Genomic DNA, 25,329 nt, shown 5'->3' on the forward strand with positions numbered 1-25,329 from the left:
CTCCCACAATTCTTTCTCTGGGTGTGGATAGTGTGTTTTCTCATAAGTCCCTCAGAATTGTCCTGGATCATTGCACTGCTGCTAGTAGAAAAAGTCTATTATGATTGATTGTACCATGGTGTATCATTCTCTGTGTATAAAGTTCTACTGGTTCTGCTCCTTTTGCTCTGCATCAACTCCTGGAGGTCTTTCCAGTTCATGTGGAATTCCTCCAGTTCATCATTCCTTTCAGCACAATAGTATTCCATCACCATCAGATACCACAATTTGTTTAACCATTCCCCAATCAATTCATTTTCCAACTTTTTGCCACCACGAAGACCATAGCTATGAATATTTTTGTACACGTATTTTTCCATATTATCTTTTTGGTACAAACCTAGCAGTGGTATGGCTGGATCAAAGGGTATGTAGTCTTTTAAAGCCCTTTGGGCATAGTTCCAAGTTGCCTTCCAGAATGGTTTGATCAATTCACAACTCCACCAGCAATGCATTAGTGTCCCAATTTTGCCACATCCCCTCCAAAATTTATTACTTTCCTTTGCTGTAATATTGGGCAATCTGCCAGGTGTGAGGTGGTACCTCAGAGTTGTTTTGATTTGCATTTCTCTAATAAGGAGGGATTTAGAACATTTTTTCATGTGCTTATTGATAGTTTTGATTTCTTCATGTGAAAACTGCCTATTCATGTACTTTGGTCATTTGTTCATTGGAAAATGGCTTGATTTTTTTTTTGTAGATTTGACTTAGTTCCTTATATATTTGGGAAATTAAGCCTTTCTCAGAGAGTTATTTTTATAAAGCTTTTCCCCCCCAAATTTGTTGCTTTCCTTCTAATTTTGGTTGCATTGGTTTTGTTTGTACAAAACCTTTTTAGTTTAATGTAATCAAAATTATTCATTTTACATCGATTACAGTTTTTAGCCTTACTAGCCTGAAGTGATTTTGTCATCAGAGTTTACTACCGACCACAGTTCTGGACAGAAGGAGGAAATAGATGAGTTTGGGAAATAAATCATTAGCCCAGCACAATGATATCATATATTTAGAGAAGACTTCAGATATGTGCTGAAGTTTTTTTCTGCCAAAGGCAGAGCAGGTAGTGATTTCTTAATATCCCTTAATGATAATTGTATCTTTCAAGAGGCAAATTAAACGACGAGGAGGAGCAGTTAGGTAGCACAGTGGATAGAATGCCAAACCTGGAGTTGGGAAGACCTGGGTTCAAATGTGACCTCAGATAATTAATTCCTAGCTGTGTGACTAGACAAATCACGTAACTCTAATTGCCTAGCCCTTTTCAGCTTCTGTTTTAGAATGGATACTAAGACAGACGGTAAAGTTTTTAAAAAAAAGGAAATGGGAACATTCTCTTGTGATGTGATTTCTCATCAACAAGGAAAGAATAATTCTTACAGTGGAAATAAATGACAGAAACCTGAGGGATTTCCCTCTTAAAGTTTGCAGAAAAACTATCTTTTATTATCTTGTAGAAAACCTGGAGAGATGTAGTGTAGCAAATAGGCAGCTAGATGGTTTTGGACCTGGTTGAATGATCAGAACCCAAGAGTTTCTGTTGCTCTTGGGTTTTGTGCTCCGACCTGTGCTGTCTGACATTTTTTCATCAGTGACTTGGATAGAGACTAAGGATAGAGTCCTTAACAAATCTATGTATGACACAAAGCTAGGAGGGAGAGCCAGTGTCCTGAATGGTAGAACCAGGATTCCAAAATATTTTAGCAGGCTAGAACACTGGGCTGAATCTCATAAATTGAAATACAGTTGGGATCAATGTAAAGTCTCAAAACTTGGGTACAAAAAAGTTGACTTCACAAGTATAAGATGAAAGAAGTTTTGGTTGGATAGCAGTTAGTCTGAAAAAAGTCAGAGGGCTTTAGTGGACCACAAGCTTAATCTGGTACAGCAGAATGACATGGCAGTTTAAAAAGTGAACATGATCTTGATCTGTATTAAAAAAAGGCAAAGTTTTGAGGGGATAAGGAAACGACCTGCCCCAGTCAGACTACATTTCTGGGCACCACAGTTTTAAGAAGGAATATAAGCTGGAGAGTGTTCAGCAGAGGGACAACCAGCATGGTGAAGGGACTCAAGTACATATTTTATATAAGGACTAGTTGAACTTTGAATGTTAAAGAAGACTTGGGAGTGTGGAAGTACATTTAAGTATCTGAAAGATTGTCATGTGAAATAGAAATTAGATTTGTTCTACTTGGCCCCACAGGAGAGGCCTAAGATCAATGGGACAGAAGTTACAAAGAGATAAATTTAGGTGCGGTATAAGGAAAAGCTCACTTTAAATTTTTTATTATTTTTTTTATTTTGCACTTAACAAACAAATCATAAGTTGGCATTTTGAGGGCAAGGACTGACTTTTGCCCCTTTTTTTATTTCCAGCACTTAATATAATGACTGCCACATAGTAGGTGCTTAATAAATGTTTATTGATCAATTAACATGAGAATTTCTCCCTACCAATAGAAAAAAGGAGATTTAATATGAAAATTTGAACCTTTACTATAAACAGTTTACCTTTTTAAAACGTATTTAATAAATTCAGTGTGCTAATTTCAAAATAGTCCTTCTTGTTGGTATTCCTTTCTGAAGCTCCCTCCATTGTCTTCTGTGTTTTTTGGCCCTTCCTTCCATTCTCCCTCTTTTTCTTTCTTTCTCCCTCCCTCCCTCCCCCCTGTCTCTCTGTCTCTCTCTCTCTCTCTTTCTTTCTCTCTCTCTCTCCCCCTTCCTTCTCTTTCTTCCCCCTTACTTTCTGTCTTAGTATCAGATCTAAGACCAAAGAGCAGTAAAGGCTGAGCAATTGGAGTTAAGTGACTTGCCCATGGTCATACAGCTAGGAAATATCTGATGTTAGATTTGAACCCATGTCCTCCCAACTCCAGACCTGGTTCTTTATCCACTGTGCTAGCTAAATGTCTCTCCTAATCATGTTCAATAACTCCCTCTCCCCAAATTCCTATCCCAAATGAAAAAAAAGTACAAAATAACAACAAAAACTCTTTCCCTGTGTTAAATAAATTACAGTAAAAACAAATCCACACACATCAGCCTTGTTTGAAAACAAATTTCGGATTCAGTATCCCACATCCATCATCTGTCAGCAGGAGGTGGGTAATATGCTTCCTTGTAGGTCCTCTAGAGTCAAGGTTTGTTATTGCATCAGTCAAATTCTTTCATCTTTTAAAGCAGGAAAATGTTGCTAACAATTAGAACGATGCCAAGGTGGGATGGCTTGCCTCAGGCACTGTAACAGATTCCCCCCTTAATGGAAAGCTTCAGCCTTCTAGAAGCAGGATAACCCACTTGTTGAGTGTGTTGTAGTATTCTTATTTTTTCAATGAACCTACTTGCATCTCACCCAATAAAAAAAGGATGTTATTTTTTTAAAATAGAATTTATTGGGGCAGCTGGATAGCTCAGTGGATTGAGAGCCAGGCCTACAGACGGGAGGTCCTAGGTTCAAATCCGGCCTCAGACACTTCCCAGCTATGTGACCCTGGGCAAGTCACTTGACCCCCATTGCCCACCCTTACCACTCTTCCACCTATAAGTCAATACACAGAAGTTAAGGGTTTAAAATAAAAAAAAAATTTAAAAAAAAAAGAAAAAAAAATAGAATTTATTTCCAGGTATCTCTGCTCCTCTTTCCTCACCTTGCACCATAGAAAGTGTCACCCAATCAGAAGATTATATATATGTATATATTTTCACAAGTTATTCTTCAAATATTAATTCTATAGCTGTCTCTATGCTCCCTTGGTTCTACTGGTTTCACTCTCTATTAAGTGATCTGTATTCATCCCATCCATATTCTATGCCCTCTAATTCTGTTGTTATTATTGTAGTCGTTCAGCTGTGTCTGATTCTTTGTAACCCCAAGATTTTTTAAAATTAACCAGTTCGTTGTTTCTTATAGCCCAGTAGTATTCCATTACCATCACATACCATAATTTGTTCAGCCATTCTTCAAAAAATTCCTTGATTTCCAATTCTTTGCCACCACAAATAAAGCTACTGTAAGTATTTTGGAACATATATGGAACCTTTCCCCATGATCTCCTTGGAGGGTGTTTCTTTTTCAAATATGGCTTGTACCAGATGATTTCTGAGTTCCCTTCCAACTTAGATGGGCAGCTAGGTGGCAGAGTGGTTAGAATGCTGACCCTGAAGTCAGGAAGACTAATTTTCCTGAGTTCAAATCTAGCCTCACACCCTTACTATATCTGTGTCACCCTGGGAACATCAATTCACCCTGTTTGCCTCAGTTTCTTCATGTGTAAAATAAGCTGGTGATGGAAATGGTAAACCACTGGAGTAGAAGAAGGAAATGGCAAAGTATCTCTAGTATCTTTGCCAAGAAAACCCCCCAAAAGGGGTTATAAAGAATCAGATACAACTAAACAACAACAACAGAATTAGATAGAATATGTTGGGATTACTACAGATCATTTAATAAATCAACATTACTCTATTTAAGCACTTACTACAGAAATGGGATTATGTAGTTTTCTTTAGGGGACAATCATCTCAGTTTGGCAGAAGTGGTATTTTTAAAAAGAGATAATCTGGATGACCCCTGCAGTGTTGGTTTTGATAGTTGGGGAGAGAAGGGTTCTTTTTCCAGTAAGGTCAGAATGAGAGAATATAATAATAGATTTATATTACATCATGAAGGATTTTGGCTGATGTATAGGAAAGTATTTTATGGTGTCTCCCAGGCTCAGAGAATCATTGATTTAGAACTTGACGGAGAGAGTAGGCAATGGAAGAATGCCTAAGGGGAGAGGACATATTCTTGTCATCTTGTAGCCCTTAAAAATGTAAGAGAGAATCTCAACTGTCTGAGGTGGTTGAAAAGATGGATGAGATGACATTTCCAAAGTCCTTTGTGTTTTCTAAAAGTCTAGAATGACAACTTGAAATAATATTTATAAAACTCTTTAGAACCGTGCTAAGAATATGCCTTGGTAGGTGCCATTGAAATCTTGTCTTTCATCATCATCATCATCATCATGTCCACTCCCAAAGATAGTTGAGACAGCTTTTGGGCCCTCATAATAGTTATAGCTGCCATTTATATCCTTTGACACTTTTTTAATGTTAGAAAAAAATCACTTATCTCGTGTTCTTTTATTTTTTAAACAATATCACACGTAATGATTTTCCAACATTATAAGATCTAAATTATCTCCCTTTTCCCCTTCTCTCCCCCTTCTTGGAGATAGTAAGCAATTTGATCTGGGTTATACATATATTATCATGCAAAACATACTTCCATATTGGTCATTGTTGTAAGAGAATACTCATATAAAACCAAACCCCAAAATAAAAACATAATCTGATGCGAAAAACAGTATATATACTTTGATCTATATTCCAACTCCAATAGTTCTTTCTCTGGAGGTGAGTAGCATTCTTTGTCCTAAATCCCTCAGAATTGTTCTGGGTCATTGTATTGTTGAGAGTATCATTGTTGATCATTCCACAATATTACTGTTACTGTGTACTGTTCTCCTGGTTCTGCTCATTTTGCTCTGTATCAGTCCCACAGATCTTTACAGTTTTTTTCTGAAATCATCATGCTCATCATTTCTTATAGCACAAGAGTATACCTTCACCATCAAATACCACAATTTGTTCAACCATTCCCCAACTGATGGACATCTCCATCATTTCCAATTCTTTGCCACCACAAAAAGAGCTGCTATAAATATTTTTGTACAAGTATTCCTTTCCCCTTTTATTATGACATCTTTGGTATATAAACCCTAGTAGCAGTATTACAGGATCAAAGGGTATGCACAATTTAAAAACCCTTTGGAAATAGTTCCAAAATGCCCTCTAGAATGGTTGGATTAATTCACAACTCCACCAAAAATGTATGAGTGTCCCAGTTTTGCCATATTCCCTCCCACATTTATCATTTTCCTTTATTGTTATATTGGCCAATCTGAGAGGTGTTTTAAAACCTCAGAGCTGTTTTAATTAGCATTTCTCTAATCAAGAGTGATTTAGAACATTTTTTCATATAATTATTGATAGCTTTGATTTCTTCATCTGAGAATTGCTCGTTCATATCCATTGACCATTTGTCAATTGGGGAATCAATTATATTTTTATGGAATTGTCTTAGTTCTCTATAAATTTGAGAAATGAGACCTTTATCAGAGAAATTTGTTATGGAAATTTTCCCCAGTTTGTTGTTTCCCTTCTAAACTTGGTTACATTGGTTTTGATCACACAAAACCTTTAAAATTTAATATAATCAAATTTATTCATTTTATATCTCATAATGCTCTCTATCTCTTGTTTGGTCATAAATTCTTCCCTTCGCCATAGATCTGCCAGGTAAACTATTCTGTGTTCCTCTGATTTGCTTATGGTATCACACTTTATGCGTCCATATACCCATTTTGACCTTACTTTGGTATAAGGTGTGAGATATATCGGTCTATACCTAGTTTCTGCCATACTGTTTTCTCCTTTAACAATTTTTACTTGGCGTGACCACCTTGGGCAAGATTCTTTGCCTCCCTAGGCTTTAGTCTCCTTATTTGTTAAATGAAGGACTTGGACTCAGTGGCCTCTGAAATCCCTTCCTTGTCTAGATCTGTGGTCCTATCATACAAATACCTGTCTAGAGCCTCTTCTCTTTTTGTTCTGTGCCATCAGGCCTCTTGGTGATCTCATCAGCATCTCTGGGTTAAATCACTATATCTGTGTAGGGCGGCTCACATATCCTGCATCTCGTGCTTATGGACCATTTCCTTCTTTTTTCTGGTATCCCTAGTAAATGGTACACTGTAGGCTCTTAGCAAACACTTATCATTTCGTGGTGCAATCCTGTGGGGAAGGTAGGACAAGCCTGATTGTCCCTGTTTTACAGAGGAGGAACCTAAAGCGAGAAAGGGATTTTTCTAGGGCCATGTAGCTACTGAAATATCTCAGGAGGGATTTGAACCCCAACTCTGTATTGTACCCTTTCCATTGAACCATACTTTCTTTTCTGAAATCCAGAGCTAGCCAAAGAGGTAGGTATTCAGTAAATATTTATTGAATTTGTTGACTGAAGTTACTGATTCAGTGCCAGATGTTCAATTCCCAGGCTATAGGATGGCTGAATTCTTATGGTTCTTTTCTTGTTCCCAGGATGAATCAGCTGAAGGTCCTGGCCGTTAGGCTTCGACCACAGGCCACCCAGCTTCTGGCAAAGCTCAATGTCCCACAGCTGAGCCAACGAGGACTCTCCTCCGGACCACCTGAGGCCTTCCCAAGTGGTAGCACCAGCTATGTGGAGGAAATGTATTTTGCATGGCTGGAAAACCCACAGAGTGTCCACAAGGTTGGTGAACCCCCAAACCTCTGGAAATGCAGTATGCTAGCTCTCCCTTCCCCTCCGGGGAGGTGTTAGGGTTTGATTGGAAGAGGGCTTGGTGTGTGGGTGGTGGTGGTGGTCTTGGTATTCCTGGGAATGAGCCTCTCTTCTCAGAGAATCATGCCACTAGAGTGTTTGTGGGCCCACTTCTGCCAATGACTTGCCCTGTGACCTTAGGTGATTTGTTTAATTTCTTTGGGCCTTGGCTGACTCTATTTGTGAAGAAGCCTGTTGTGTCCCAAGGCTACAAACTCTAACCAGTTTAGAGCAACAAGGGATTTGTTAAAGGGTTTTCCATGAGCCTATCCTTTGCATTAGGCAGAGTAGGTCTTTGACTGATCCATACAGTGATTCAAAGGGATGCTCCTTGCCTCAGAATATTTCCCTCACTCTTTTTTGTTAGTAATAGGCCTGAAAATCTTTATCACTAGAGTTTTGAATAATTGCACATTCCAGTTGTACCACTTAAAAGCTGTGTGAATTTGAGCAAGTCTTCTCATCTCTATCTCATCTTTAGAATTTGGGGGCTGGGTTAAGTGACCTCTTCTGTCTCCTTCAGCTCCAAATCCTATGATAATGTGATGGCAGCCTCCTGATGTTTTCAGGCAAGAATTTTTCGTTTAGGACCCACCAAAGAAGTCAGCTTTGATTTATGAAAGTGGCTGGTCCTAACCTAAGACACTAAAGGTCATGAGTGTCTGTATCATCTGTTCCATTTCCTTTTTATGCCCTCCTACCAAGTTCATGTCTGAATTCGTAGTCAGAGGGAGGACTCCAGGATGAGCTCTCAAATAAAGATCCTGGAAAGTTACTTTTAAAATTGTGGAGCAAAGGCTCCACATGTCAAAACAATTTTTTAACATTCATTAACAATTATTTTTGAGTTCTAAATACTCTCCCTCCTTCCTACCCTCTGCTCCTTCCCTTTTCTGAGATGGTAAGCGATCTGATGTAGAATTTACATGTACAATCATGTAAAATATTTTTGTTGGGGATCTATCTAAAAAGAAACAAACAGAAACATTAAAGCCTCTAAGACAAATCAAGGTAGGCAGATATAATCTTGGGAAGAAGAAAAACCATCATTCTTGGTTAGCTCCATATTTTTGTCAGTTCCTCCCATCATCTCTAAGATGGAAAGATAGCTTGGGTTGTACTTCCCTTGTTACAATTGGAGCTGTGACTCAGAGGAAAATGCCATTCAGAAGAAAGAGTTATATTTAGCAAGCTAGAAAGTATTGGGAGGTAAAGTAGGCAACCTATTCAGGACGTATTTCAGTTGAGGGAGAGTATGCGTGTATAATGCATGTATGTGTGTGTGACAGTCATTACTTTCCAAGATCTAGACTGAAATCTTTTCTTCATTCCTTCCAGTTTTGCTCTTCTTGTTCTTCTCCATATGTGATGTCCCATTTCCTATCTCTGTACCTTTGAATGTCCCCCATGCCTGGAATGCACTCCCTCCCTGCCTCTGCTCTTAGACTTCTTAGTCTCCTTCAAAACTTGGCTCAGTTATCATCTCCTTCATAAGGAGACTTTGATAACTACTCCAGATATTGGTGCTACTCCTAAAATACTTAGATCTCTCAGTCTCTCTGTCTCTATCTCTCTCAATCTTAATTCCCTAAGATTTAATAACATAAAGATGCACTAAGATTTTTAGGATACTTGGTATATCAGAGCAATCAAACAAAGGGTTACCTGAGGTCCAAGGGGAAAGGTGGTCAGAGAAATCAGAGAAAGCTCTCTAGAGAAGGCAACCTTTGAATTTGGTGTTCAAGGGTAGGAAGGAGTTCAAAAGATAAGGATGAGGCATCAAGAGTGTCCTGTACCTAAGAAACAACGTGAGCAAAGGCCTGGGAGCTAGCGAGCACAGGGAACTTTGGGCAGGGGGACAGAAGTGGGAGAACTTCACCCAAAAACAAAGCCTCATCTTTGTAATTCCATTAATCTTTTCTTGGTGCTCTCTGGCTATAAATCAGAGGATTGTACAAGTGCTGGAGAATTGGAATTGAGGACTGCCAGAAGTTTAATGGCTAAGGTGCATGGTGGTTATGAGTAATGGTCTATGACACATAATGAACAAGATATAATGGAAAAGATGCAGCATAAAAAGGTGACGGGCTGGGCACTTGCTGAGATGGTCAATCCCTTATGACAGCCTTGGAGATCTATTGGTAGCCTTGAGAGCAGGGCAGGTTGCCAGCCCTTTGCATAGATGCTCTCTAGTGAACTTATTGAAGGACACTGACCAGACTCACAGAAGATGGGCAGGTGTGGGTGGGTTGTGGATCATCAGCCTCATTGGACAGAATAACCACACGGATAAAACCGAAAATCGAATGAAAATGGAATCATATGGAAGAGCAATTAGATTTAGGTGGCTTGGATTCAAAGGGCAGAATTTAGAGGAGCAGGTGGAAGCTGCAGAGGGGCAAATGAAGGCTTGACGTCATGAATAGAATATTAACAATTAGGGCTGCTCTGAAAGACTCTTCCTCACTAGAGATTTTCAAACAAAGGCCAGATGGCCACATATTATCGGACAGGCTGAAAAAGGGATTCTTGCTTGGATATGGGTTGGATTATCTGGTCTTGGGAGATCCCTTTCAGCCCAGGCTCAGCCTTTCTGATTAATGTCAATTAAAGCAAGAAAGTAGACGAATGTTTGATTTGCCAACCATCCACCAGGAATCTTTCCAAGGACCCTTATCCTTTATCTGAGATGTAAATGGTAAATTCTGTTGGGAGTAGGACATAGCTAAGGTATCTTCTAGCTGTAAGTCTTGAGGGGTGTTTATATCCTTCACATGTGCTCACTTGATGACATAAACATTTGATGATTTAAGGCCCTGGAATGTTTAGGCCTGGAACAATATGACTTTCTTGAAGTTGTTCAGGTTTTAGGGGCTCCTTTTAGCCTTTTCTGGATCTGCTTCTGATTCTCTGAATTTTTCTACCATGACTTCTCACCCTGGAAGATCCCTCTGCCCTCATGGCCTCCACCTCCCATTGGTGAGTTCCTCTTGGAACTTCCACTTTGAGAAAGTGTTCAGGACAGCCGAGCTTATACTCCTTTACTACTAAGTTCTGGCACATAGTAAAATGTTTATTGCCTTGTCTTCTCTACCTCCCAATGTGAGCAATACATTTCCCGTTTTCCAGATAGATAAGATAAGACCTAGGAAGCTAAACAGCTCTTCTAGGGCCACACAGCATGTTCATGATGGAAGCAAAACGAGACTCTGGGTCTCTTGTCTCTGGTGAGCTTTCTGGGCAACCCCCCTGTGTTTTTCAGTGGCTCTTAGAGCCTCCTTGGGACCTTGTGGCTGGGGCCCTGTCCAGAATCATGGACGTGCTGATGGTGGTTGGGGTTGAAATTGTTGCTTTTGCCACCACTTGCCCCTTAAGCCTTCTTTGCCAACCCCTGTGTGGCAAATTATGACCTTTTTCCAGGCTCTCTTGTGGCTTCCTACTCACCCATTTAGGACCCTTAGCTTTAGGGTGCTGTTAAGCACTATTTATTATTATTGCTAATAGTAACAGTGTTGTCGTCATCATTATCACCTGTTTCCCCGCTTTTACCTCTAGTCCTGGGATACCTTTTTTCGGACTGCCAGCATGGGAGCAGCCCCAGGCCATGCCCAGCCAAGATCACCATCCACTAGAGTAGAAAGCCACACGGCTGCTGTCCCAGAGGCCCCTGGACATACGAAAAGCCAGGCCATGGCAGATAAGCTGGTGGAAGATCATTTGGCTGTACAATCCCTGATCAGGGCTTATCAGGTAAGAGCATTGGGAGGAAAGAGAACATGTATTTGTTGGGGAGGAGGTGGGACAAGAGCCATTGATCTGATGGGGAAAACAGAGCCTCTACTTTTAGAGAAATCGGGAAGGGGGGGAAGAACCCAAGCCCCAGCCTAGGTATCTCCTACTGCCTGGCAGCTAACCACTGTGATTATCGGTTGGGGCAGTGCCATGCAATGGGAAGGACATTGGACTTGGCAGGCAGAAGATCTGCTTTTTGCTACTTAACTATGTGACTGCGAATGCCTTGAACTCTCTGAGCTGCTGTTTCCTCATCTCTAAAATGAGGATCAAAACATCTGAACTATCTACAAATATCCTGGGAGAGTCTTTTGTAAGCAGAGAATCCGTTATTGCAGCATCGTTTCTGGTATATGTGAGGATGGGTAATTTCAGACTAGAATCAGAACTTTAGAACCAGGAGGGAAATTCAAATTTATCTGCTCTCCAGCTCTTGAATTTTACAGATGGAGAAAATGGTGTCCACAGAGGGGAATCTGACTCCCCCAAGGTCCTACCAACAGCAAGCAAGTGCAAAGCTGGGCCCAAAACGTGTATCTTCTGATTCTTAAGTCCAATGCCCTTTCTGCATACCATATAATTCCCACCTTACTTCCCTGTCTTGGTTTTCAGATCTCTGAAAACCAAACCAGCTCATGGTATGAGGAGATGGTCTGGGAGTCCTGGGTGACAGAGCAAACCATCTCAGAATTAAATTTTTGCAGTGGATAACCTTTCTCCAGAATTAATTTCCTTCCTTTTAGGAAGGAAAACAACCCTAATGTGACTATATCTAGGCCTCTTGGTCCAAAAATAGCTCTGTTGCTCCTTGCAGAGTTGTATACAAATCAGATTTTTGTGAATGAAATATTGTAAATGCATCGGATGGTGGGGCAGTGAGGGTGGGAATTAGCATTTTTAAAGGAGCCCCGTAGTCATTTGTTTTTTGTAAAATAGAATCCTTTTGGTAAGGCTCCTCATTCATTTGGGAGTTTTGATTTGTGGAGTGCAAGGAGGGGGGCAGGCGGAGAATCTCATTTGGATGAAAAGATAGAATAATTTCTCGCATTCTTAGTCTTGACCAAACATGGCTAATTGTAAAGATGCTCTGTGGGACGGACAGGGTAATGAGCTTAATCACATTTGAACTTTCTAGTAATTAGTAACAGTCAAGATTGCATCATTTCATCATGGAAACAGGAGTTTATAGACACAATGCACGTGGGAGGAGGAGTGGTGATTTGAGGTGGCTGGAGGAAGGGCGATGATTAGGTGACGTGAAAAACACCGTAATGTCATCCAATTAGCAAATAAAAACCCGTGAGGAGAGTCACTTTAATTATTGATCCCCAAGGGGTGCTTTCATGTTTTAGTTTGATTCAACAATATTTATTAAAATATTGACTATGTTCGAGGCCCTGTTAGGTTCGGCGCTTAGGATAATTAAGGCAAAAAACCCAAACCAGTCTCTACCTTCCAAGAGTTTACATCCTAATGTACATAGGCACGCCGGTACAAAGTCATTTGAGGAAAGAGAGAGAACCTCCTGTTGGAGGTGATTCCAATGGTGAGTCTTTTTTTTTTTTTTTTCTTTTTAAACCCTTACCTTCTGTCTTGGGATTAATTCTAAGACCAAAGAGCAGTAATGGCCAGGCAATTGGGAGTTAAGTGACTTGTTCAGGGTCATACAGCTTCAGGAGGTGCCTGAAGTCAGAATGGAATCCAGGTCCTTCTGACTCCAGACGTGGCACTCTACTATGTAAAGGGAACCCCTTCCTCCCAGGGCCGTGAACTTTCTACTCCTCCGAGCCAGCCCATCAGCGTGACTGGAACGCTCCAAACAGAGACTTTGATTGGTTGTGAGATGTGATAGACCAGTGCACAGGGAAAGGAAGTGACGTGAAGAAAGAGGGCTTCCACATTGTGCCCCCCAGCTGCCCCTCCAGGGTGGAGTCTTGAAGGCAGCTAAGACTTCTAGGAAGCAGAGGAAAGGGAGGAGTGTGTGCCACACAGCTATGATGGTTGGGATTCGCAGTCAGAAGACTTGGGATCAAATTCTTTCCCTTCTACAAGTCACCTCACCCATCAGGGTCTCAGTTTTCTCATCTGTAAAATGAGGAAAGATGACCTCTAAGACCCCTCCAGGCCACACATCTCTGACCCCACAAGCCAAGCATGAGGTGGAGGTGGAGCCTCCAATGGCTCCAAAATGGGCCATGGGATGTTGAGTTTGGGGAACATCTTGGCCATTTTGGCTGGAATGTGGAGCGTGTGAAGAGGGGCGATGGAAAATAGTCTAGAAAGAGAAGTTGGAGCCAGATGTGAAAGGCTTAATTGCCCAGCTAAGGGGTTTCTGTTTTATCCTGGAGCCTCAATGTACATGATAGCTGCTGCTGGGTTTTGAGGAGGGGGATGACATGCTCCGATCTGTGATTTAGGAAGGTTATTTTGACAGCTCCGTGGATGAGCCAGTTTTCATTTTATGGCTAGCGGCTTGGCATTTCTTCATTCAAGGGTCATTAACTTATAGATGTAACCCTTCTGATGTGCCACATAATTAGGAAGCAGCCCAATTTAATTGTGATTATGTTTATATTTCCCCTTTAAAATAAAGAACAAGGAACACTAGGAAATACCACTATATATGTACACATATCACAATATGAAATAATTGTATATACATGCATGCATATGTAAGTATAGTATAACAATTATATATAAACATGCGTACATGTATATATATATATATATAAAACAGGAAATAATTACACATATCTGTATGTTTATATATGTGTAGCTGTAACAATATGAAACATTTGCCTATATATGAGTATACATGTACAACATGAAACAATTCTGTTTACACACATGTATGTGTATATGTAAAACAACATGAAATGGTTGTGTATCTACATAGGCATAGTTATATATTGCATTTGTTGATTTATGATAGAATCACCAATTTGGGGATTTGAAACTGCCAGTAAAATCCTACTAAGTCACAGAGAAGGGCTTTGGGTTGGTGATCATGTTTACCATGTTTGTTAACATATATGTACACACGTAGACATACGATATATATTTATGTCATATTTTAAGTCATTTTAAGCCTACTTTGTGGGAAGTTACTGCTTGGTGGGAAATGAGGCTTTAATAAGCATTGCTGGGATCATTGACTCCAGATGCTAGAGAAGGGTATTTCTGTGATGCCCACGTAAATAAATAGTGTCACCTCTCTGTTGGGCGTTAGGTGGAGGGAGCTGCGTGCCCCCCGTTTTTAGAGGCATTAGTCCTTCTGGTTATATCCTTCTGCTCATTCCCTACTTTCTCCCCCTACAGATCCGGGGCCACCATGTGGCCCAACTGGATCCCCTTGGAATTCTGGATGCTGACTTGGACTCCTTTGTGCCCTCAGATTTAATCACCACCATTGATAAACTGGGTGAGAAGCAGTACCCACTTGCTGAAAGGAGGGCCCAGGCAGCCCTGGGGTTAGTGTGCTCTGGGCCAGGGGGTGGCTCATCAGTCTGTGGACATCTTAAACCCTTTGTTGATGTCATCACCAGGCCAGGCCCTGTGCTAAGTTTGGGGAATAAGAAAAAGCCCAAGACATTCCCCAGTCTAAAGGAACTTACATCTAATGGGGGAGAAAACGCACAAATAAGTAACTGTACAAACAAGATATCCAGGATAAATTGGAGATAATTAACAGAGGAGGAAGGCACTAACATTAAGGGAGATGAGCAAAGGTGTCCTTCGGCTACCAAAGTCAATCCTTCAGAAGTCAGAAGAATGGGCATTCAGTCCCTGTCCCTCTCCTCAGCCTTTTACTCTCATTGCAGACACTACATCGGAGATGGGGATGGATTAACAATTGAATTTCTGGCTTTCTACCCTACCAAGCCCCCTATAGTTCTGTCTTCTAGAAATACCAGGTCTTTATACCAACAAGGCAGTGATGGTTCAGCATCATCTCTGAAAGGATTCTGGCTGTATTCTCTTGGACCTTTTTTGAATCTCGCACGATCATCTCTTCTCTTTCTCCAGCTCCTTTCTATCTTCCCTCTCTTTTGGCCATACAGTGTCCCTGAGAGGAAGGGGCCCATAGATAAATTACCCATTTTGCAGAGGGAGAAAAGAAGGCCAGAGAAAGTGAGGGTTTTGCCCAAGGTCACACATTCATAGAACTGGGGTATAATCAGGGACCACCGCCTTATGACTAGTGGTGTTCTCATTAGGCATCACCACCCATTCTTTTTTTTTTTTTTTTAACCCTTACTTTCCGTCTTGGAGTCAATACTGTGTATTGGCTTCAAGGCAGAAGAGTGGTAAGGGTAGGCAATGGGGGTCAAGTGACTTGCCCAGGGTCACACAGCTGGGAAGTGTCTGAGGCCAGATTTGAACCTAGGACCTCCCATCTCTAGGCCTGGCTCTCAACCACTGAGCTACTCAGCTGCCCCCCATCACCACCCATTCTTTTTTTTTTTTTTTTAATTTTTTTTTAAACCCTTGTACTTCGGTGTATTGTCTCATAGGTGGGTGGAAGATTGGTAAGGGTGGGCAATGGGGGTCACCATTCTTAAAGGGACTTGGACATCTTCATCTTCACCATTGATTATAATACATATATAACCCAGTAGAATTGCTTGTTAGCTCTGAGAAGGGGGAGGGAAGAGGAGAGGGAGAGAACATGAAAGACGTAAAGATGGAAAAATATTCTAAATAAATAATTTTTTTAAAGGAGCACCATTGATTACTCTAGGCAAGTCATCTTCATCGCTTCCTCTTTCTTTCCACTCATTGTCATTTAAATGTAGCCCCTCACTGCAGCAATCCCTCTAACAAGTCTCTGATGTTTTTTCTTTCATATAACTGTTGTGCCATCAGCCTTCTATAATCTTCATGAATCTGACCTGGACAAGGTTTTCCATTTGCCCAATATCACCTTCATTGGGGGCACGGAGAGCACCTTGTCTCTGAGAGAGATTATCAAGCGCTTGGAGGTGAGCCAATAATACAGCCATATCACAAGGTCTGAGCACTTAGGAATATGTAGATTATAACTTCCAGAAAGTTAGATGCTATAAACACAGGGAGAGGAGAGATACCCTGAGAGCCTTGATATGTAAAGGGAAATGGGCATCCTTTGAGTATTAAGTTTTTTTTTAAAGGAAGACAAATCTTCAGAGGAAAAGGGATGGTTTAGACCTAAAAGGCCATATAGGATGGCTTATGAGACTCATTCCTTCTCTACTTCAAGACCACGTGGTTAGACAGCTCCCTATTCGTTAATTAGCATGTAATTTGCTGAGCCCTCATGGTCCAAAGAAAAATGAATAGAAAAATGAAATTCTGACAGTGTCTTTTTAAAAATGCGTCAGGCAGCTGTGGCTTTGCAAGGTTCTCTCCCAGCCTCCCGAAGGCTTGTTCCCATTTCCCTCTTCCTATAGTTCTCAGTATGAAAGGAATGAGCTTGTGGCTTGCCAGCCTTGTGGGGTTCCCTGGGCCCCTCTCTCCCTCTCCAGAGGACCTACTGCCAGCACATTGGCCTGGAGTTCATGTTCATTAATGATGTGGAGCAATGCCAATGGATCCGGCAGAGGTTTGAGACTCCTGGAGTGATGAAATTCACCAACGAGGAGAAGAGGACGTTGTTGGCGCGGCTGGTGCGGTCAATGAGGTGTGATTTCAGGGGTCGGAGGGGACATTTAAAGCTCCTGCTTTCTAGGACCATTTTGGGTTTTGCCCTCTCAGTGAGAGGGCTGTCTGAGTGCCGTTCTGTCCACTAGTGGTATCCAAAGGGAAGGTCTGGGCTGCCCACTTGGAAGTCCAGCCAATGAATGGGTTTAAAGCAAGAATGAGAATAGTATTATACTCCTGAGAAAGACCTTTGTTTGGCAGCTTGGAAGAAGAGCATTATTTATGCCTGACATCATTTCTGAACTGAGTCAGGTGGCTAGGTTCATGGAGAACAGACTTGGGACGAGAGGAGTATTTTGGGGCTTGGAAATAAGGCAAGAAAGTGGAATGTTGGATATTGGGGCAGTTTAGTAGGAACATGGGCCCAGACCAGGAGTATCAGAGAGCTCTTCCTGCCCCATCATTATTTTTCAAGTGAATTTTGTTTAATTGAGCAGAGGTAACAAGATGAAGTATACCTGATGAGCTGGGAGAAAGGAGGGGCTGTTTTTGGTGATGGTTGAGTTTGAGGGAGTTTGACCCTTTGGTAGAACCATAAATTCCTCTTCCTCTTAGGCAGGCCCAATACAAGCAGGCCCAACACCTGGGTTGTGACTAGAGGCTAAGGTCAATGCCATTCTCATGCTACTAGAGGGCAAAATCTACATCCTTTCCTTGTTGGTTTTATTGAGGGTCCTACTTACTGCTGGCACCTCCTTCTTCTCCTTAGAGAAACTATTGGGCTGACTGCTCTAGTCCTTTGCTCCTTCTACCTTCTGGACAAAGACAAGTGAGCTAGGCAGCCACTGGCTTCCCCCATATCTCCTGAAATGAGGCAGAATGATTCAGAATCTTGGGTTCATTTGGCTCTGGGCTGGTGCTTGAGCTTATTTTCAAAAACATTTTGATAACTTTATTTCAGTATAATTGGTTTCCTTTGTAATCTCATGCATTTTATTTTATGCATGTTTTGGGAAGGGGTCCATAGATTTCACCAGAAGGAACCACAGAAAAGACACAGAAAATGTTAAGATCCACCACCCCACTCTGGTTTAGTGCAAAGGTGTCTCTTCCCTTGAGATGAATAAGTTACATTAAACTTAAATTTGACATTTTGTGAAAAATTCTTCTTCTCCTTGGTACAGCTATATGTTGGTTAGATCCCTTCCTCTGGACATCCACGACTGTGTCTGCTCGTTTCTCTGTGGAAGATCCTGACCCTCTTCCTTAACTCTCTCTATGACAGGTTTGAGGACTTCCTGGCCCGGAAGTGGTCATCAGAGAAGCGATTTGGCTTGGAGGGTTGTGAAGTCATGATTCCTGCCCTCAAGACGGTCATCGACAAGTCAAGCGAGATGGGGATTGAAAACGTGATTCTGGGAATGCCTCACAGGTGGGAGTTGGTGAAAAAGGAATTGTTTCTAGGAGGGACTGGGTCTAAAGAGGTTAACAAAACTCTTTGGTAGGACCAGATACCTCTTCTGAGAGTGACTGGATCTAAGGAGGTTAGTGAGAGTCTTTGGTAAGACCAGATATTCCTTCCTCTCAGGCAAGATCAAGGCTCAATATCTTTAGCTATGGCTAGTGTCATTCTAATGCTACTAAATGGCAAAACCTTTAACCTTTCTATGTGGCTATGTCTTTGGGCAGATCCTTAACCTATTCTGGAATAAAGAATGAGCTTAGTCATGCAAATAGTTTCAAAAAATATAATACTAGCTCAGAGCTGTATTGGATTTACAGAATTTCCTTCACTACAGCCTGGGTCATGCCCACCTGACATCTGGAGCTTCTGGTAAAGAAAAGACAATATTTTAGCTTACTGTCAGGGAAAATACAAAGATACAGAGATTGGTGAGAATAAATCGAATATTCTTGTTATACTCATATTTTTAGTACTTTACTCTAGCGGCTCTTTCCTCTCCTTCATCTATCCATCCATCCATTTGTCTTCTGTCTTTCCATTTACTTATCAATCTCCATTGACTGGTGCCATACACAAAGAAGATGTTAAGACTCTCAGAGTTGGAAGGGACTTCAGAATCTTCTAGCCTTACTCTTACCCATCACTTGAATACTTTCAACAACATCTCCAACAAATGGTCAGATGATTTCTCTTCCTAAAAACCTCCAATGATGGAGAATTTGTGATAAAGCTTATTTTACTAATGGAGAACTTGCTATCTCACAAGGATCCCATTTTGTTTCCAGTTGTTAAGAAATTTGTCTTATAGTAGAAAGAATGCTGCACTGGGATTCAAAATTCAAAATGCTACACTGGTTCAAATTCAGACCCTGCTCATTAGTAGATATGTGATAGACAGAAGGGAATAATGGAGAGAGAGCCAGCCTTGAAGCCAAGAAGGCCTGGGTTCATGTTCTGCCTCTGTTATATACGCTGCTGTGTGACCTGGAGCAAGTTACTTAACTTTGCGAGGTTTCCTCATCTTTAGAATGAGGGTTTGGACTAGATAAAACTAAGGTCCAAACTCTCAATATCTATTTCTTTGATCCTTATACTGGGCCAAAATATGCCGCTATAATTTCCACCTAATTTTCCTTCTAGAATCATTCATAAAAGTTCGATCACTTTCCCATGACAGTGGTTCAAATATTTGAAGATCTTCGCCTCTCCTAAATTTCCCTTCTTCAAATGATAAACATTCCTAGTTTTCCCCATCACAAACTAGGGAACAGCTACATGGTTCAGTGGATAGAGTATTTGGCCTGGAGTCAGGACTCATCTTTGTGAGCTCAAACCCAGTCTAGTACTTATCCCATCCATCACTTACTGTATTAGTTCTCCCTCTCAGCATCATGGCATCAGCAAATTTAATAGACAGAGCATCTCAGTGTTCTACCATCCAATCTCTCCAGGTGGAGACTGATTCATTAATGAGCATCTTTATGATCTATCATTCAGCCAATTCAGAAACCTTTCAACTTATATTTATTATCTTCTAGGATACACTTTCCCATCTTGTCCGTGAGAATATTACAAGCGACTTTAGCATATGCTTTGCTGAAAAGGGAGTGTGTGTTTGTGGCATTTTTTGATTTGCCATCAAGATTAGCCATCCATTTTTGGAGGTAGCCTGGTGGCACATTGTATAGAGTGCCAGGCCTGGAGTCATGAAGTCTCATGTTCCTGAGTTCAAATATGGCCTCAGAGAACTTTATTTGCCTCAGTTTCCTCATCTGCGAAAAGGATCAGGAAAAGGAAATGGCAAACCACTCCAGTATCTTTGCCAAGAAAACCCCAAATGGGGTAACATCTGAACTACTTAATAATTTTATAAAATTACACAGGTAACTTTAGTATAACATCATTTGTCCTTAATAATCCCTCACTGACTTATAGTGATTCTTTCCCTAAGTGCTTATAAACCATTCTTTTAATAATCTATTTAAAATTTTAGCCAGGAATCATTGCCAAATGTATCAGTTTGTAAAATTTGCCCTCTTTAAAAACAAAGTTGGATGGGGAGAGAGACTGCTAGGTATCTCAGTGGATTGAGAACAGGCTTAGCAACAGAGGGTCCTGGGTTCATATGACCTCAGACTCTGCCTAGTATGTGACCCTGGGTAAGTCACTTAACTCCCATTGCCTCGCCTTTATCAGTCTTCTCCTTGTAACCAATACACATTATTGGTTCTAAGACTTAAGGTAAGGGTTTAAACTGTTATTTTCTTTTCCCCATTTTTCTTCCACCTATCTTATTTGATTTTTGAATTCCTTTTTGAGTTCTTCCAGAGTGTGAGACCAATTTCCATTTTTTTTTTTTTTAAGTTTTGCTAGTAGTTGCTTGGACCTCTTTATCCTCTGCTAGTTTTGCTCTTTGCTCTTTTTCCCTGCAGAAGTCTTCAAGAGTTACATGGTTTTTTTTCTGTTGCTTACTCATTTTCCTAGCCTTTTTAGTTTTTTGTCTGTGGACTGGAAATTCTGCAAGCTGCTTGCTGATTCTCTCTCCTCTGCTGGTTTGCAGGATTAGGCAGAGTGAGCTAATTTTCCCTGGAGTTAAGTCTTCAATGCAGCCAGATGGACCTCTGGTCCTCACTTGGGGCTGGTGCCAGGGTCTGGGACTTCAAGGGGTGGGTCTGAGGTGCTCTTTTTCTGGTGTAGCCCCTGTCCCAGAATCCTGAAGTTAGCCTATACCCTATTATAGAATTTAGAGCAGTAGGTGGGGAAGGTCAGCACTCCTCTGTGTGCACTCTTGCTTCCAGTCCCTCCTTATCCTGTGAAAATCAATTCTCTCTGCCTACCTTTCAAGTTGTGTTCTTGCCATTGGAGTTTGATTCCTGTCTTTTTTAAACAATTTTTAAAAATTGGTATGGAAGGATAGTCAGAGAAGTTTCAGCATTTGCTGCTACTAAACCACCATCTTGACTCCACCAAGGTAAGGCTTTAAAAAAAAAAGGAAGGGCTAAGCTTTATCCTTAAGCCCTGGAATATTTTTTTTCTCCATGGTTCCTTAAATACTCACTAAGGCTAGGTCAGTTATTGCATACAGAAGTTTTTCTTTTTTTCCCCATTCCCTTCAGTATAATTTATCAGGGGTAGAGGACCTGAATGTATTTTGAAAATAGGCAGATATTTTATTATTATGTCTTCATTTATTATAGGTTTTAATTTTTAACATTTTAATTTTGATTTTTAAATATTTTAATTTTTAACTTTTTAATTTCAGTTTTTAACTCTTTTAATTTCATTTTTTATCCATTTAAATTTTTTATTTTTTTAAAAATATTTTTCCATGTTTCCATGATTCATATTCTTTCCTTCCCCTCTTCCCTCCCCCTTCTGGAGCCAACAAGCAATTCCACTGGGTTATACAAGTGTTATCACTTGATGTTAATTTCAATTTTTAAAAACCTTTTAATTTCAATTTTTTAATCCTTTTTCTTTTTTCTTTTTCTGTTCATTATCCTTAAACACAGAATTGGGAATTGGATAGTTAGACTTTCTTCCCATCATTAGTCATCATTATTTCATTTACCCCAGTATCTCCCACCCTTCTTCCTTGTTTTTCTAGCAAGAAAATAGTGGGAAAAAAAATGTTCTTTTTATTTACTTCCCTTAGCATCTTTCAAAAGCTCATTCTGGCCTTTAACCTTCCTGACCCTGTTTTTACAGAAATATGCCACTCAGAAAGATAATATAAAATATTCATTCTTTGTTTACATGTCCTTGCTTCTGACTTTAAGAATCCTTTCAAAATCATGCAGTCAATCATCTGAGACTTTACCCAGCACCTACCACATATGATGCACATTGCTGGGAACTGGTGGTATGTGAAAGCTAAACATAAAAAAACAATCATTTTTTTTGTGTGTTTTTTAAACCCTTTCCTTCTGTCTTAGAATCTATACTAAGTATTAGTTACAAGGCAGAAGAGAGGTAAGAGATAGGCAATGGGAGTTAAATGACTTGCCCAGGGTCACACAGCTAGGAAGTGTTTGAGGCCAGATTTAAACTCAGGATCTTCCATCTCCAGGCCTGGCTCTCAATCCACCAGTTCACCTAGCTGTCCCTCTGTTAGTATTCCTTGACATGTCCCCACTCACTTCTTTATAGATTTGTAGAGTTAGAACTGAACAGGGGCCTTACAGATCATCTAGTCCAGGGGTTCTTTACCTGGGGTCCACAGACCCTCAAGGCTTCTGTGGGTAGATTTCAGATGGGAAGAAAAGTCATGCCTGTTTTCACTAACCCGTAACAGAAATTTAGTATTTTCTTCTATCATATAGGTAACAAGCATTCTTCTGAGCAGCATCCATAGGCTTCATCAGAATACCACAGTTATAACTAGTACTAGGGTGTTCTCCATTAGATTATGACTTCTTAAGGGCAGAGACCATAGGTGTTTTTTGGGGGGGAGGAGGGGAACTTGTTGTTCTTTGAATTCCCAGTGTTTAGCACAGTGCCTAGCACATAGTAGGTTCCTAATTAATGCTTGTTACCTTGAGATAACACTTTAAGGTTTCAAAGTGCTTTATATGTTAGCTCGTTTAATCCTCAAAATAGCCCTGTGAGATAGGGGTTGTTTTTATCCCCATTTTACAAATGAGAAAACTGAGGCTAAATGAAGACTTGCCCAAGGTTATACAGCCAGTAGGAGTATAAGGCAGAATTTGAACTTATCTTCCTGACTCCAAGTCTAGCACTTTATTCACTGATCTTGGTACAATGTAGGTGCTATGCCACTGCCTGGCACATAGTTGGCACTTAATAAAAGTTACTTGATTGTACCATCTAGCTGTCAAAGGAGCTCCATGACACAGAAAAGGTTTAAGAATCTTTGATCTAGTCCAATGTCCTCATTTTCAGGATGAGGAAACCAGGGTTGCAAAATAAAGTGACTTGCCTAAGACAACACAGAAGTGGCAGATTCAGGATTTGAATCTAGTTCAGCATTGTTGAAGACGTGGCACGTGTGCAGAGCCCGTACTTGGGGAGCTGTTCAGTTTCCCCTCTTCACAGTGCCTGAGGACATGTCCTACCCATCTGTCCAGCTACCCAAAGCAAGCACTTCCTCCCTCAGCTCTCTTGGGTAATGCAGGGGGCTCACAAACAGCTTGAATTTGCCTCTGGGCACTCAAACTCGGAAAAGGTTCGTCATTGCTGATCTAGGTCTTCTGATTTAGAAATCCAGGGTTGTTTACATCACGCTATTTATTATCACGTTGGGATTTTGTTTTTAGAGTCTACCTTTCCTCTTGAACTGATTTCCCTTTTGTGGCATCAAACCTCTAGGTGTTTTTCACAATAGAATCTTCTGTCCCCAGGGGCCGGCTCAATGTATTGGCCAATGTGATTCGCAAAGAGCTGGAGCAGATTTTCTGTCAGTTTGACCCCAAGTTGGAGGCAGCAGATGAGGTTGGTTAATGATAATGGTACGAGGCAAGGGAGAAATAGATACTTTGTTCCCCAGTTCTTTTCCCAGACTTTCCTCTGGTGGTGGAGGGTGGGCATGATTTGGGGAAGATTGGTTGGGGGTAGTAGTCTTAGCCTAGGGGCTACTTCCCCAACCCCAAAGTTTGGGAAACATTGAAACAAGTCTGCTTGATAAATTAGTGGGAACCTGATTTGGACTGTTCCCCTTGTGGTCCTTGTCACCAAGATCAGTGCTCTCTGGGCATCATGAACAAACTTAGCCCAAGGAGACCTGCCTTAGGGACCTAAGACAGATATCTCCAACAGGTAAAGGCAGGGTTTCACAAAATTTCCCATTATTTTTTGATGCAGGAGTGGTAGCCACTTCTTTGATATTCTAGTTTTAGTCTGTCTGGGAAAGTGAGTGGCAGAATATCATGTTTATGCTGGAAAAAGCATTATAACAAGAAATGGTGTGCCCAGTGGGGATGCTGAGATTTGGAGTTCAAAAGTATTTCATCACATAGCTTTGTCTTTAGGATGGGATCCTGTTAACTTATCTTGCTTGGGCAGGAACAGAGTAGGCTCACTGCTAGACACTTTGGTTTCTAGGGTTCTGGGGATGTCAAGTATCACTTGGGCATGTACCATGAGAGAATCAACCGAGCTACAAACAGGAACATTACCCTGTCTTTGGTGGCCAACCCTTCCCATCTGGAAGCTGTGGACCCTGTGGTACAGGGGAAGACAAAAGCTGAACAATTCTATCGAGGAGATACAGAGGGCAAGAAGGTAAAGGGTTTGGGGAGCAGAGGTTAATGAAGCCATGTGTCCTGGCTTATGGAAGGGTACAGGAAATAGGGGCAAGGGAAAGTAAGTAAGAACCAAATGGAGTTTTGTTGGGGAAGGTGGAACTTCAAACCTCTGGAAACCCTCTTATCCCCACAACCTCTTCCCCAATCTGATGGAGATAGATGCTTAAGATATACACTAAATCACAAGAAATGCGTGTAGCTCAAACAGCCGTCAAACAGGATAAGTGTATGAGACCTAGAGGGGTTAGAACTGGACTTCAGAAACTGGAAGGATATTCGGTCACATCTATCTAGCAAAAATTTCTGTCCCATTAAGGTCATGTCCATCTTGGTCCATGGAGATGCAGCCTTTGCGGGGCAGGGTGTTGTATACGAGACTTTCCACCTCAGTGACCTACCGTCCTATACCACTAATGGCACTGTCCATATCGTGGTCAACAACCAGGTGAGGTGAGGTAGGGGTTGGGGTAAACAACCCAGACCATCCCAGAGCTGATCAGCTTTGCCATCACCGTGGCAGAGTTTTTCATTTACCCAGAGTCACATCCTTGAGAATCTAGCTGGGCCCTCTCCATAATTTTGCTAATGGGGAAATAGATGTGCAGAACAAGTTAAGGGAGTCTTAAAGAATGTCTTGTGGGAAATTGGTAAAGGATTGGTAGTCTTAAGCTCTAATTTTTTTCCTGTTTGCCATGTGGGTGATTGTGTTTCCAGTCTCTACTATTTTAGATTTACAGTTGAAAAAT

The 25,329-nt window shown here is 41.0% G+C and overlaps 1 protein-coding gene across 3 annotated transcripts in view; it reads left to right on the forward strand.

The window, feature by feature from the left end:
* The first annotated feature begins 7,183 nt into the window (after window positions 1-7,183).
* The window catches only part of OGDHL (oxoglutarate dehydrogenase L), a 49,759-nt gene continuing 31,613 nt past the window's right edge, over window positions 7,184-25,329 (forward strand). For 2 of the 3 annotated variants that reach the window (XM_044662696.1, XM_044662699.1), the window contains exons 1-9: window positions 7,184-7,375; window positions 11,000-11,194; window positions 14,555-14,657; window positions 16,103-16,218; window positions 16,741-16,895; window positions 18,141-18,287; window positions 23,681-23,771; window positions 24,381-24,560; window positions 24,900-25,028. In XM_044662696.1, the coding sequence (XP_044518631.1) occupies window positions 7,184-7,375; window positions 11,000-11,194; window positions 14,555-14,657; window positions 16,103-16,218; window positions 16,741-16,895; window positions 18,141-18,287; window positions 23,681-23,771; window positions 24,381-24,560; window positions 24,900-25,028 (1,308 nt within the window). The remainder of the gene's footprint in view (window positions 7,376-10,999; window positions 11,195-14,554; window positions 14,658-16,102; window positions 16,219-16,740; window positions 16,896-18,140; window positions 18,288-23,680; window positions 23,772-24,380; window positions 24,561-24,899; window positions 25,029-25,329) is intronic. The other variant, XM_044662698.1, reaches the window with a different exon arrangement.

This window comes from Gracilinanus agilis, chromosome 2, assembly GCF_016433145.1.
Source record: "Gracilinanus agilis isolate LMUSP501 chromosome 2, AgileGrace, whole genome shotgun sequence".
Classification (NCBI taxonomy): Eukaryota; Metazoa; Chordata; class Mammalia; order Didelphimorphia; family Didelphidae; genus Gracilinanus; species Gracilinanus agilis.